The 15,089-nt window shown below is 31.9% G+C and overlaps 2 protein-coding genes across 4 annotated transcripts; one reads left to right on the plus strand and one right to left on the minus strand.

The window, feature by feature from the left end:
• The first annotated feature begins 7,114 nt into the window (after positions 1–7,114).
• On the plus strand, positions 7,115–9,656 carry LOC105789057 (CBL-interacting serine/threonine-protein kinase 10). The gene is made up of 2 exons (XM_012616264.2): positions 7,115–7,222; positions 7,562–9,656. The coding sequence occupies exon 2, from the start codon at positions 7,993–7,995 to the stop codon at positions 9,421–9,423; it is 1,431 nt and encodes a 476-aa protein (XP_012471718.1). The 5' UTR covers positions 7,115–7,222; positions 7,562–7,992; the 3' UTR covers positions 9,424–9,656.
• Positions 9,657–10,186: 530 nt separating this feature from the next.
• Positions 10,187–12,683, minus strand: LOC105789058 (uncharacterized). 3 transcript variants are annotated; one of them, XM_052627608.1, is made up of 3 exons: positions 12,400–12,683; positions 12,188–12,320; positions 10,187–11,065 (listed from the first exon to the last, which is right to left on the minus strand). In XM_052627608.1, the coding sequence occupies exons 1-2, from the start codon at positions 12,544–12,546 to the stop codon at positions 12,216–12,218; spliced, it is 252 nt and encodes an 83-aa protein (XP_052483568.1). In that variant the 5' UTR covers positions 12,547–12,683; the 3' UTR covers positions 10,187–11,065; positions 12,188–12,215. The 3 variants fall into 3 exon arrangements, with proteins under 3 accessions (XP_052483568.1, XP_052483569.1, XP_012471720.1); XM_052627609.1 differs by lacking the exon at positions 10,187–11,065 and adding an exon at positions 11,170–11,566; XM_012616266.2 differs by lacking the exon at positions 10,187–11,065 and having other exon boundaries at positions 11,607–12,320; positions 12,400–12,680.
• Positions 12,684–15,089: the final 2,406 nt, after the last annotated feature.

Raw genomic sequence — 15,089 nt, forward strand, 5'->3', positions numbered from 1 at the left:
CCAATGAAAATATTAAAAGTCTCATATATGAGGTTATGAGTTTTTCCTAGCTTCCTAGCTTCCGAGCTTTTGCATATGTTGTGGACTCGAGAATGCAAGAATAGGTTCCAAACTCCTGCATATGTTGCGGACTCGGGAATACATGTTTAGGTTCCGAGCTCCTACATATGTTGTGGACTCGAGAATACAGGAATATTAAGCCCTGGCTAGGCTATTTGTCATGTACGTTTAACCCTAATGGGTAACCAGACACTATTACTTTAACCTGTATATGGAGTTCTTTTACGAATATTCATTAGGTCAGAATAAAAGATGAAAATATAAAATTTTGAAATTGGTGTTGGCAAAAAGGATAAATATGATATGAATGATTATGATAAAGATATATGATGCAATTTAAATGATAGAAGTGAGCAAAGTGATAAATTGGAAAATGGATTCATGATGTATTTTGAGTTGAAGTTGGTATTTTACCATTTTAAATTATATATGTAGATTGGCTTAAATTTCATTTGGTTGATATTGTTTTGAATGTCATGATAGGTGACCTTGTTTCATATTGATTCATGTAACTTTTAAATGATTAAGGTAAGTTATTTGTTTATATTATATGAGTTTACTGAGTATTTTATATATTTACTCATGTTACTACTTTTCTGTAGATTTTGGACTTCCAGAATGTGTCGATCGGATCAACAAAAAGCATACACCTTTCATCCCCCGTAATATTCTAGGACTTTCCATCAGTCAACTTCTACTTTGCATCTTTTACTATAGCTGATGACATATTATCTTATCATTCTCGTATACGCCAATTATAATATCCCTGTTATACTTAATCTTTCATACTTAATTAACTGGATGACCCTTTTCATTGTTACATGATTCTCTTGACCCATAATACTTTCGTAACAGAATATACCCTTAGAATCCACCTCCAACAATCCATAACTTAACTCATACTCTTCTTCCAAATAATTTCTTACTGACATTATCTTAGGCAGATACATACATATGCCAAATACCTACATAGTTTTTCATACTATTGGTTCTCACTCAGACATACCCTGATTCATTTTTGTTTACATACCTATATTGATAATTCACTGCGAATAAAATCCAGATGGACTCCATATTATGCTATATCAGAATCTCATAACTTATTTTAGCATTGACTCAGATTCAGAATAGATTTTGAAGAAGATACGATACCCCCTTACTTTTCATACTTACAGATTATCATAACAGACACCTTTCTTGTCATATAAGTAAACATCTCTTTTTCATGGATAACCTTTAAGAATTCATTTAAATCTTATTCCAGAGTACATCAATACCTTATCTTAGTTATACTTGTTATAGAACTACTAGAACTTACTCATATTTTACCATCGAGACAGAAATTTAGATTCATGGCTTACCAGATATTCCTGACAATTCACGCCACATAGACTTAGCAAAATACATCATACCGGTTATCAGATAGAGCATTCCACTAAGGTGGTCCTTTCATGATTCGCCACAAAGGCTTTTCTTTCATGGCATGTTTACGATATGGATTTGCCTAAACTCACGTTACGTGAGGTTTGCCCATCATCGTCCTAGGCACATGTAGGGAACCCTATTGGGTAATAACCATCCTTTAGTTACTTTCAAAAAGAGCCATGGCCATAGGCTTTCCATTTTAGAGTTCGTGTTTAAAGTCCTGACAGACACCTTTTGACAGCTCGGTGAAAAACAAACACAGATTCACTTTATAAACTCTTCATGCACTAATGTCTTAAACTTACTTTGTAGACCCTTCATGCACTTATTATATACATTCCAAGCATACATACATAACCATACTTCAGCATAACACTATTTATACACCATTCAACATATACTTGAACCTATCAGTTTCAATATCAGATATACATACTATTTTCGACAAACAATCATGCATTCACAGATATGCTTTAGTAATTACTCATATAGCCATATACATAACATACCATGCCTTTCATGATTCCAATTTCATATTTCAGTTAGTATCCTACAAATCTCTTTGTATGAACAGTGTACATGCAAGAGTCAACATAGAGACTCACCTAACAACCACAGACAACAACTTGATCTCCAAATTCAAACATCCTTCAAGACTTCAGCAACCACTGCTTATAAGACATAGGAACACCATTAAAACTCATTCATTTAACTTTTACCTTCATCTAAATCCCAAATAAGCTTCATACAAAGCCTTACTTCTTCATCTTACTGTTCACACATAAAACAAACTTAGTCTTTCAGAAGTTAACATGCAAGACTATGACACTTACCCAAGATATGAAACAACCTTCTTCATGAACCTAGATCTTTAGTTTCAGTTTAACAAGAGAGATCTATTCTCAGCTCCAAGGCAAATCAATGATAGCACTTTGAATAGAAAAAAGAAGAAAAACCCTCTTCTCTTCAAACCCAAATTAATATATGTATATTTAAAACTCATATTCTCATAGTGGAACTTGACACGTGTTACAATCTTTCCAAGCTGCCTTATAAATGGTTTACAACTGTGGAGAAACGTACACGAGAATCCAACATTTTTATATATTTAGTTCACCCCTTTATTTCATTCCTAACCACCTCATTAGAATATAACTAGCACTGTAACTAAACAAACTTGACGCACAATACCTTTGGCAACAACCCAAGATACCAAAAAATCCTTAATACTCTTACTCATCTCCTCTTCTTAACGACTCAACACATGTTAGGAACAATCCTTACAATATTTTAACGTCTACTATGCGCCTGATCTATAGACCAAAAGTATCAATTGGGTGGATAGTACTACACCCCTTAAATTACTTTCGATTAACTCGCCAAACTTAGAACCCACCAAAACTGAGTGTTACAACATTAGTTTGTTACACGATTGGGGACACGCCTGTGTTATACTGCACCATATGGCCTTAGCCCTGTCACACAGCTGTATGACCCCTGTTTTTCCTTTTTACCCAATATTTTATAAATGTTTCAAATTAGTCCCGGTTTAGTTCTGAGCTTGTTTAAGGGCTTGCATAACCCCAAATGAGACTCGGTTTTGTTTATAATGCATGTTTAATATAGACTTAACTTATTAATATTGAATTGTAGAATATTATTGAGTAATTTGTATATGAAAGTTTTTGTTTACTGTTGTGACATCATGTAGCTCAGGTCCGGTGACTAGACCAAATATGGGGTGTTAAACTTGTTTTTGGTAAAATTTGGCCATTTGGTACTTGCTTCAAACCAACCATCCAAATAGGTCAAAAAATACATTTGACATCATTTAAACTTGTTCAAAACATACCAATTCCATGCCAAAACATAACATATAATCATCTAATCAACCACAAAACCAATATGTCACATTTGGCACCAATTCACAACAAGGATACATGAATCAATACAAGTCATTCCACCTATTTATACCATTTCATATCACTTATCCATTTCATACAACAAGTTAATTCAAGCATACCTAATTCATTATAATTGCCCATCCATATATGCATAGCAATATATCAAAACAGTGAACATGAGCAAATTAATATTACCATAAGTGTTCAAAATCAACTGTCTCAAAACATGTTTAACATTTCAACAACTAGACACTCCTAAGTACATGCCACATATAACTGGGTACAAGCGATCAAAAGTCTACCGAAACAAGAGATGGATAGTGTGAGCTCCTTGAGGATCAGATTGACATATTCCACAAGTCAAAATCTACAAAGAAAAGAAAAGCATCAGGGTAAGCATTACGAAATGCTTAGTAAGCTCATATGTATATAAACGGTTAACTTACCTCATATAACAAGTACATAGGTTAAACTAATGTATATAATCAAATTTACCTAATACATCAAAGCATAATAACATCAAGGTAAGTTTGATTCAAATTCAACCATGTAACATATAAAGTAAAAGCATAATATTTCATATCATCTAAATATGATTTAATCTCAACTCAAACAATTATGTATACTCAATTTGTTACTAAACCCTCCACTTTGCTACCTTTGATCATTTAGCATATTACATAGTGTTCAATTTCCACATTTCATATCTAGTAAGTTACCCAATGAAACATTGTAAAAAAATTTGAATACATTGGTATTAATCATATCTGATTCTCGTCCGAATTGAACTATGAAAACATGTGAATTGAATTTGGCTTGTTTGGAAAACAACATGTAGGTTAAAAAATTTGGATTTAAGTTTTCAAACCCAAATTCTTTGTTTGTATGTTCAATAAAAAAAAATGAATTTGGAATTGAGCAAATCCAAGCTCAATTTCATAAAAGATCAATTTTGAATTTTAAAATTCATTTTGAAACTTGAAATTTTAAAATCTAATATTCATAAAAAAATTATCTCTCTCTTTATTCACTCTATGTTCAAAATAAGGTATTAACCATATCGATGAAAGTCTTGGTTTTACCTTGATATTGATACATATCAACATTGTTGTCCGGTTTTGGTATACCATTTTAAGTTTTTGACATATATATTTATTATATAATTTATAATTTATTGATAAATTATATGTTATATATACATACAAATATTTCTCAATTACATTTATATAAATATATTTATATGTAAATATAAGTTTTAAAATTATTAATTAGATTCAATAACATAATTTCAAAATTATAGTTTAATTGTAAATGTAACTATAAAAAATTAAAAGTTAGGTTTAAAATAATATGTTATCAACTAATACGGGTACATATGCATAATTACAAATCAGTATTAGTTGAAACACACTTGGACAATTAAAATGCACCAAAATACTTGAATTACTCAACTTGAATTTCAAATACTTTAATTTTAAAAAATAAAAATTATAAATGTAAAAATCATAATTTTCAAATCTAAAATTTTGCAATTTCTACTACTGCCCTAAATCTAAATATTCAACTTGTCCTTTTAGTGCTTTAGAAATAGTCGAGGAGTGGAAATTAAGCAAAATTTGAATAATTCAATTATATTCAAATAAACTCAATCTTTTTTTAAATGTTCTATTGAGTAAAAATAAGAGTTTAAACTTAACTTTGAGCTTATTACTATTTAATTTAGACTCGATTCAATTGGAGTTCTAATTATAATTAGTGACGAAGCGTAGTAGAGACATAGGGTTATAATTCCCTAAAATGATAAATTTTAATTTAGGTCTTAGTAATGGTAAAATTGCACTTTGGCCATCCTAAAAATGATAGAAATTTGATTTAACTTTTAAAAGTTATAAAGATATAGGCTATTAAAATGATAAAATTACATTCTCACTATCGTTAAAACATACAATTTAATTTCGTCCTAAAAAAATTTCCTGGTTCCGCCACTAAGTATAGCTATCTTTTTTTTATATATAATTTAGATTATTCATAACTTCTCTTCAACTTTAAATAGGAGGATAAACACGTTTCAGCACGTTTAAAGTCGTATTCTATTGCATTTGACAACAATGTCAATACCAATCAGATTAAAACTTAATTCACCTAATTATAACTCTCTAAATCATTGTTTTTAAAAATTAAATAAATAAGAATTATCAAAGAAAGGCGAAGGCATTGGAAGTTATGTACAAATTTGGTTCATATACTAACACAAGTTGAGTAAATTCTTATAAATAAATTCAATGAAAATAAAAAAAAAGAAAAAAATTGATAAAAATATTTTTATCTTTTTCTCTACTCTTTTTATTTTTTATTTCCTATTTTACCCTAAAAATAAAATAAAAAAGATTAAAATAGTAATTAAAATACAAAAATCAAAATTAGTAAATAAAGTAAAATGAATGGTGAGGCAATTCCAAAATATCAGTGGTCCCTCGTATTACAGACAAAGCCTGTCCGGTTATCATTTCCTTTCGGATAATCAGAAATTTCTGGATCACTTTTTACTTTTTATTCCAAATTAATAATAATAATAATAAAGAGTTTATTTTTTCTGGATCTGATTTCGACACACTGGGATCTCACCATTTTTTTAATATGTTCCTGCTCACACCATATCTGATCTCCCCCTAGTATTTTTCCCAATCTAAAAAGGTTAAATTTTGCCTATAGTCTCTGTACTTTTCGTAAATTAGAAATTTAGTTCATGTACTTGTATTTCTAGAAATTTACTCCTCTCCTTTTCAGATTTTAAAATTCAAGTCCAACTGTTAAGACTATTTTGTTTGTTAAATCTTTTGCTGTTACTAAAATAACTAAGGGTGAGCGTTCGATCGAATCGAAACAAGTGAAAAAATTTCAAGTTAATTGAGTTGATGAGTTTTATTTTATCATCCTAACTCAATTTGGATTTTTTTTTTTGAATCGAGTGAAATTGTTTGAGTTAAATTAAAAAATTAAACATGCCAAATTAAAACCTTGTTACAAAATAACTAATTCCATATTAGAGCACATAACTTTGAAACCATAAATATTTGAAAAAATTCAAAGTAAAATAATAATAATAAATTTTGCATGATAAATTTGAATCATTAATTAACTTATTTAAGTCCCAAAATTATTGTTCTAGAAAAAATTAATTTTTAACTTTCTTTATATATATATTTTTGAAATTTTATAATTTTTTAAAAATATAAATTTTGAAATTTTATAAATATTTTGAATTTTAAAAATATTTTGAATTTTTAAAATTAATTTGAATTATATTATAATTTTTGTTGAGAGTGACCAATTTGCTTATTTTCAAACTTGACAAGGACCAAAAAGTTATTTACACCAATCTGTTATTCAAATTATTTAAGTTATTCAAATTGTAAAATTCAACTCGATTTGAACTCAAAACTTGAATTACTTATTCGAATTGACTCGAATAACTCGATTCGATTAACTTGAAATTCAATTTTATTTTTAGTTTTTCGAATCGAAAACCTCTAAAAAAAACTACTCACTTAGTAGCCATGTAATTAAAAAAATGTTGTAATTAACCATTAGGCTTGAATTTTAAAATCAAAAAAATAATTAGACTAAATTACTAGAAATACAAGTATAGAGATTAAATTCCTAATTTTCAAAAGCACAGGGACTATAGGCATATTTAAACTTTTAAAAAAATACAAAACCCTTATAATTAAACAAAGCTCTGATTATTTTTATTCCTGTCAAAAAACAGCTTCAACATAATAATCTCAAGGATTGGGATCAGTATTCGTCCTCCGAAACCCAGAAAAAAGAAGGTATTTCTTTATTATGAGGGATTTGTTATTGGATCTGCCTTCTTTGATTCTCCTTATTGCCATTTGATTTATGCTTTGATGGTGGGATATTGATCGACTTGTTATTTCGTCCATCTTGAATGAAAAAATTTACCTTTTGGGTTAAATTTTGCCCCTTTTTTTTTTAAATTTTGCACAATGAATATTGAATATCTTGCAATCTTGTATTCTAATTGAACTGAATTAATTTGTGGGCAATAGCTGGAAATGATGAACTTCTCTGCGGCCATCTGTGTTTTTTTTTTTGGTTTATGTATTCGAAGTTAAGATATTGAAGGTGTATAATTATTCTCTTTGCAGGTTTCGAATCAACTTCAAATTCTGACCAGTATTTGTTAAAATTTTGATTGAGGGTCCTTCGGATTTCCTCTGGTAAATCCTTTCAGCGTTCTCAAGTTGGTTTCCAAAGAGAGGGTAAAAAGCCTGGGAATGCTGGAAGATGTGCCTCATCGTTCAAAATTCCATTTTTGAAGTTGATGAGCTTACGGCTTTTCGATCCTTTTTCATCTTTGATGATTCTGGATTTGGAGTTATTGGCGAACCATCACTAACTCTCCATGCACAGAAGCAGAATTGGCATATAAGTGCTGCGAGAGCACCTTTTCTTGTATTGCGTGAACTTTGCGGAGACGGTTGAGCTCATTATAATACCAGAACTACCTTCTGTGTAAATTACATAAGTTGTGCTTGCCAGGGTTAGTTGATATTTCTATATATTAGTTTAGTTCGGAATGGAAAATAAACCAAGTGTATTAACACAAAGGTATGAAATTGGTCGGTTACTTGGCCAAGGTACCTTTGCAAAAGTATATTATGCAAGGTGTATACAAAACAACATGAGTGTGGCCATTAAAGTGATAGACAAAGACAAGGTCATGAGGGTTGGTATGATTAATCAGATCAAGCGAGAGATTTCAGTGATGAGAATTGCTAGGCATCCTAATATCGTGCAGCTTTATGAGGTAATGGCCACCAAAAGTAAGATTTTCTTTATTATGGAATACTGCAAAGGTGGAGAGCTCTTTAACAAAGTTGCTAATGGAAGACTAAAGGTTGATGTTGCAAGAAAGTATTTTATTCAGCTGATCAATGCAGTGGATTTTTGCCATAGTAGGGGTGTTTTTCACCGCGATATAAAGCCCGAGAACATTCTGTTGGATGAGAATGAGAATCTAAAGGTCTCTGACTTTGGGTTAAGTGCGCTAGCAGAATCAAAGCGCCAAGATGGCCTGCTTCATACTACTTGCGGTACTCCTGCATATGTTGCTCCTGAAGTGATCAACAGAAAAGGTTACGATGGAGTAGCAGCTGATGTTTGGTCTTGTGGAGTGGTGTTATACGTGTTATTGGCAGGTTATCTCCCATTTCATGATTCAAACTTGATGGAGTTGTATAGGAAAATTGGCAAAGCGGAGTTCAGATTTCCTAGCTGGTTCCCTTTAGAAGCACGCAGGCTAGTGTGTAAGATGTTGGATCCAAACCCCACTTCTAGGATTTCAATGTCTAAGATCAGGGGAAGTGCTTGGTTTAAAAAAGGATTGAATGTCGAACAGAAAAAATTGGAAAAGGAAAATGAGCAAGCTTCTCCGAACATGGGTCCCTCCGCCCCTTGTGGGAATAGCAATGACAGTGCTGAGACTAAACAAGAATCAGTTCAACTTCCAAGTCTAAATGCTTTTGATCTAATCTGTGGATTTGATCTGTCAGGATTGTTTGACGGAGTTTCTGAAAAGAGAGAAACGAGGTTTTCGTCCAGACAACCTGCCTCAGTCATCATCTCTAAGCTGGAAGAAGCTGCTAGACATTTGAGACTTAAGGTGAAAAAGAAGGATGCAGGTGTGCTGAAAATGGAAAGGCTAAAGGAGGGTAGAAAGGGGATCCTATCGATTGATGCGGAGATTTTTGAAGTGACTCAGACTTTTCATCTGGTGGAGATTAAGAAATCTAATGGAGACACTTTGGAATATCAGCAGATACTAAAAGAGGAAATGAGACCTGCTCTCCAAGATATTGTTTGGGTTTGGCAAGGTGATCAACAACAGCAGGAGCTGCAATATGAGGAACTGCAGCAGCTGCAATATGAGGAACAGCAGCAGCTGCATCAGCAACAGAATGATTCTAGCTCTACTTCCAGCAGCAGCTTTGACAAGTATTCAAACTGATCATTTCTTAAGATACCTTATGTTTGTACATTGCCATACTATGTATTCGAACATTTGTTTTGTTCTTCCTATGATTGTATTAATCTTGTTTCAGTAAAAATTACTGTCGTCTGACAAACCATTCCCCATCACCCTACTTGTACAATTCCCACCTCCCTTAATCTCTGCTTAGCATATTTAAAAATTGCGTTATTAGATGAATGAATTGGCATTAATGCTGCCAGCATTTGAGATTTTGAGTGTCTCGTTCATATTCTTGTTTGATACTGAGAATCGTAGTCAAGCCAAAAAAGAGAACTTATCTGAAACACAAGTGTAACCAGCAGATCAACCACCTTTGAATCACAGGCGGCGCCTGTTTTAGTTCCATTTGTAATAAAGAAAATGTCTGAGCTAACGTTGTTGAAGGTAGATCATAATACTGCTTTATTCATGGATGATGAGGATGATCATAAATGGGATGATTTGATATATTTAGATAGGATGTGTGGTTCAAGTAGTACTAATAGGTGGCCAAGCAGACCACAAAAGTAATTGCTTTTGAATTCAAAGATCGTAAGAGGGCTTGATGAAATCTGATCATTAGGATGTGTTCGGCTTCACGTTTTCAAGTTCAAAAAGGCAAATATGGTAAGTGATTGATAGCGTTGTCCCCAATCCCTATATAAATGTGGCTAATCCAATCACCACTCACATGTCTTTTGCCTTTTGCTTTGCTTTGCTGTGTTAGGACATTCACAACCATATATAAATGTGATTTAAGTGAGTACTTTTTTAATTTTAAAATGTCACCTTCATTGTCAATACTAGTAATAGTAGCACTGAGAAGATGTTAACAACTAATTTATTTCCTGAATAAACTAAGATTTGTAAGGATTTAAAGTTACGGATGTTCTTGCCTCCTTTTAGATCACTCTACAGTCCCCTTTTGTTAAGGACTTGAACCCTGGGTCAGCCCCTCAAATACATCAGGTATTGCTCTCCATGGGGATTTTTTTTCTCGACTCTATTAAGAGTCCAAGCAAGTTCACAGAATAACTCTATCGAAAGCCTAAGTGCTTGAAGAGGTGGTCTGAAAAGACGATGAATTCTTAGAGCATGAGTGCCTAGGATTCTCACCCATAAGTGCCCTATATGCTATAAGGCACATGTTCGAGTCCAACCACACACAACGCACATGATTCGCCTGTTGAGTTGCTCCCGCTTTGTGAACTCGTCGCCTCTTCAGTCAACCTCTTCAAGCACTCAGGTTCTTAGTAGAGTCACTCTATGAACCTGCTTGGGCTCTTGGCAGAACCGGAAGGCAACTCACATGAGGGACAATGCTTAGATGTGCCAAGAATCCTGCCCAAAGTCAGATCCTCATTGTCACAATGCCCATAGCTAATACATATAAGTTGAATCACAATTCACAATGCCACTTCCAAACGTCTCTACTTCTTCAATCCTCGTTCTCACAGCAACCAATGAGTTGAACATGCATAAGCATGAATCCACAGAAGCAAAGTAGAATTTTCACAGCTACAACTATCTACTTTGTTATTGTAATTTTCAAAGGTAGCATCCAATATCCACTACCATAAGTATGGCACAAGATAATTGAAACCCGCATTTCTTATCATGCCTTATTTCACTGCATCATCTGCCATTAGTTTCATATATGCTCCACAAGTTAGTATGCTCATAACAAAGACAATATATTATTTATTCTTGGCATCCATCATTTTCATGCATTGCCGCACAGAATTCATAGAAAGTTTCTCTTATTAGTATCTAGAAGTGAATAAATACAAGTCATTGAAATTATTGAGGATCATTATTAGTTAAACCAATCTAATTTAGTGAAACCAAAGGTTGAAGAAAGAAAAGAAAGGAAGGTAGGGGCGAGAGGGGCAGTTTTATAAAATGTATAGAAACGGTCATGGAGATTATGAAAGAAAAAATGGCAACCATTCAAAGAAAAAAGGTACAGACAGACAGTAATGCAATCTCCTGAGCGAGATCCTTGATCAAGAGGAAGACTACTTTGTAACATCAACACCAACCATATAGGAACATTGTAAAGGGGAAGTTACAAGATACCGCAATGCGTAGTTACATACATGGTGTCAGTAACAAACTGCAAGTCGGCAACCACCTAAACCTGATATATGCACATATATAGTTCAGAAACAACAAGGTGCTTATTCAGAGTAACAATTCAAGATTTCTTGGGCTTTGACTATATTTCCACAAACAACAAGACGCATAGAAAAGTGAAATACATGTTTCCAATAGCTTTCAATTATATATAAAACTCGTCAATCCTACAACCCCAGTAATTTACGGTTAACCAAGATACAGTTTATAAGTTTGAAAAGAGCAGTTAAACCTAGGAAGTTCTGAGTTCCGACCCCTTTGATAAAAGCATTAAGATTGACTCATTTATGAACCTATTGGATGGTGTTCTGAGAAACTGAGTCCAAGAACAAAGTCATAATAAGGTCTTTGTTCATAGTTTATTTAGACAACAGATACCTAGAGGTTGACACGAAATCTGTGTAGAAGGAGCAAATATTCAAGGAAATGAAGAAATTTGACAACTTACAACTGACAGAGTAGGGTATAATGAGAAGAAAAAGGACAAGTTCCAAAGCAAAGCAGACAAAGAAATCTCTTAACAAACAGTATAAGTAGAGAAGAAGTTCAATTCCCACAATGCATCCAAAAGATCCAGGAGATATATACAACAGTAGTAGACGAATGGGAAAAAGCAGGGACACACCAAAGAATGGTTTTTTTTTTTTGCAGAATCAAGAGGAAGGCTTGGAGTTAAAGGAAACCAGATGCCTCCACAAGTAACGACCACTTGCCATGTCAAGAGATGCCCAGAATCCTGATTCTATAGCTGCCCAAACCTAGTCCAACAAATTGAAGCATTGACTGTTAATTACAAGCGGGGGAAGAAGAAGAAGAAGAAGAAGAAGAAGTAGAAACCTTGGAGAAAGCAGAGTGGGAGTTATTGTTGTTGGAGCGGGTACGATCGTCGTCGTTGGTTTGGGGGTGGGATTTGATGTTTCTAAGGAGGAAAAATCCGGCGAGTGTTGCCGACAGGAATATGAGGATCAGCCTCAGCGGACACATTTTTTTTTCCAAGTCTCCCTCCTCTTTTGTCTCTCTAGCTTTAATTTCTAAACTACTTTGACGGTGAATATTAACTTAATGATTACTCCCCGTGTTCTTTAGCTTCAATCAAGAGTTGGATGTCGATAACAAGTTTTGAAGTTATTATACATAAAGTGAGGATCGACTATTAGTTAACGTAAGAGAGATTATTATGTCTCATCTAACTCCAGATCTGCTCATAAGCTACATCACCCATTTAGATCGGCCCGTTTAAAAATTGGGTGGATTTGAAAAAAATACGAGGCCCGAGAATTAGATATGGATAAAATTTAAGGCTATTTTTTATATGAGTCAGGTCTTAGGTAAATTTTTTTGTCTAAACTCGACTCAGCCTAAATATATTATATTATAAAATTTTATTATATTAATTATATATGTTAAATAATAATTATATATGTTTATATTAAATCACTTGACCCAATAATAATTAAACTTATTACTCAAAACTTAAAAAAAAACTTACCAAACTAAATAACCCAACTCAAAATTTAAAATTTAAAAGTTATATTTAATACAATAAAGCATTTATTATATTTATGGTGGTATTTTTAATATAAATACTTTTTAGATGTTTTTTGATGTATTAGAAAAAATTATTTTAATATTTTTAGTGCATTTAATGAATTATATATATATTTTTAAAAATTTTAAATGAAAAATTAATCTAAAAATCAAATATGGGTGAGTAGAATCGAGCTCGGATTTACCTTTCTTAAATTAGGTCGAGCTTAGGTAAAAAAGCAAACCCATTTTTCGAGCAGGACTGAACCAAACTTAAACTTAAAAATTTAATCTAAATACTTTATATGGACCCGACCCTAACCATAAAATCTATCCCTAAGATTTTGAACCCATGCTAGCAACATTCATGTCTAAATTCTCCAATTCAACATCATATCAACATCATTAGGTAAAAACACTTGCACCCCAAATGTGTTTTTAAGTATTTTTAGTCATTCAATTATTTTTCATACTTTTTATTTTTAAGATTTTATTTCTTCTATTTCTCAAATTTATATTTTTAGATTTAATCGTTAACATTTAATATACTAGAATTTAAAAAAAAAAACCATTAATGACCACATGATCAAAAAATAACTTTGTTATTGTTGGAACATTTGAATGCTCCGTGTTTTGTTCAAACAAGTCTTGGAACATGCAGCTACCTCTTGTTGACTCATGAGTTGTTTAGATATATTTTAGATTGGATGCTTGTTTCAATCAAAGTTCATTCAAGTTGACTTCATTTTGTTTTACCTTGTTACAAAGTTTAATATCCCGTTCCTTATAGATAGAACAAAATTATTTTGAACAAGTGCAAACTGAAATTTAAAAGAGAATTTAACAAAAGTTAGAACGAAATTGTTTTGAATGGACCAAAATTTAATAAAGAATTTTAACAACGTTGACAATTCTTAAAATTTACTTTAGAATTTTAATCGAATAAAGTATACCATCTAAGTACATTATAAATGTTGAGGTATCAAATTATGCCAACTTTTAAATTATAAATATTAAATATCAAAATTGAGCATAATCTAAAAATTTAAGGACCGAATTGAAAGTTAACGATGTTGGAAAATAGGATATAAAAAATAGTTTTAGTTGCACAGCGAAATTTTAAATTCTTTTTATAAAACAAAACATTGGTTGTGATATCTATAATAATAAACTTGAGCAAATTTACTACTTACGTTATCGAGCTAAAGAGATTGTTGAATCCTAGATCTAGCTTTTAAATCTTTCTGACTTTTAGCAAAATGATCTCTACTATTTTGAAACCCTCAAATGCTTAAAGAGTTGGCTCTGTTTAACAATCGAACATATGATAAAAGCCGAGACTTTCTGATACTTTCTATAGAGAAATTCAAAATTGGAAAATTCAATTTCACAAATATGAATTATACGTTTATAATTTTACAAATTTGAACTACAAATACTTAGGAAAAATAGAATTTATTTGATTTCAAGGAAATAACCTAAATAAAAATTTCAATAAAATCCGGCCGAGTATCCTCATATATTTTCCTTATGTATTTTGGTGGCCTCTACTCCCTATATATAGGGAAAATATCACAAGAATTTTACTATAATAGGAAGAAGAGAAAAGTACTATGTTAATAGAAAACTGGAGTTCTACTAGAACTCCAAGAAGGGTAAGCAGCCCACTTGTACAGTTGTTGAGCTCTCTAAGCCTTTTATGTATTAGGTACAAGTATACGAGCAGTCAAGTTTCAAAAATAAATTAAAATAAACTCATATAGTTATCCAATCCAATGATCAATTTACTATTCCTAAAATATTAATTAAATAAAAATAATTAATCTAATTAAATTATTTGTTCAACCCAATTATTTTTGAAAGAACTAAATAGTTTCTTTTTTCCTTTTTGGGGGCTAAATTATAATTTTTCCTATATTAATTTATGATTTGATCATCTATAATGAGCTATAATTGTAGTTTTCCAATTTTAGGGAGGCTATGACCCTTACCTACCCCCT

The sequence above is a fragment of the Gossypium raimondii genome, chromosome 2 (assembly GCF_025698545.1).
Source record: "Gossypium raimondii isolate GPD5lz chromosome 2, ASM2569854v1, whole genome shotgun sequence".
NCBI lineage: Eukaryota > Viridiplantae > Streptophyta > Magnoliopsida > Malvales > Malvaceae > Gossypium > Gossypium raimondii.

Excerpts from the sequence above, each read along its gene's own strand:
- LOC105789057 (XM_012616264.2), top strand. The coding sequence starts at position 7,993 with ATGGAAAATAAACCAAGTGTATTAACACAAAGGTATGAAATTGGTCGG.
- LOC105789058 (XM_052627608.1), bottom strand. The coding sequence starts at position 12,546 with ATGTGTCCGCTGAGGCTGATCCTCATATTCCTGTCGGCAACACTCGCC. Across the intron at positions 12,321-12,399 it reads CCCACTCTGCTTTCTCCAAG|GTTTGGGCAGCTATAGAATC; the intron begins GTTTCTACTTCT and ends TTGTTGGACTAG.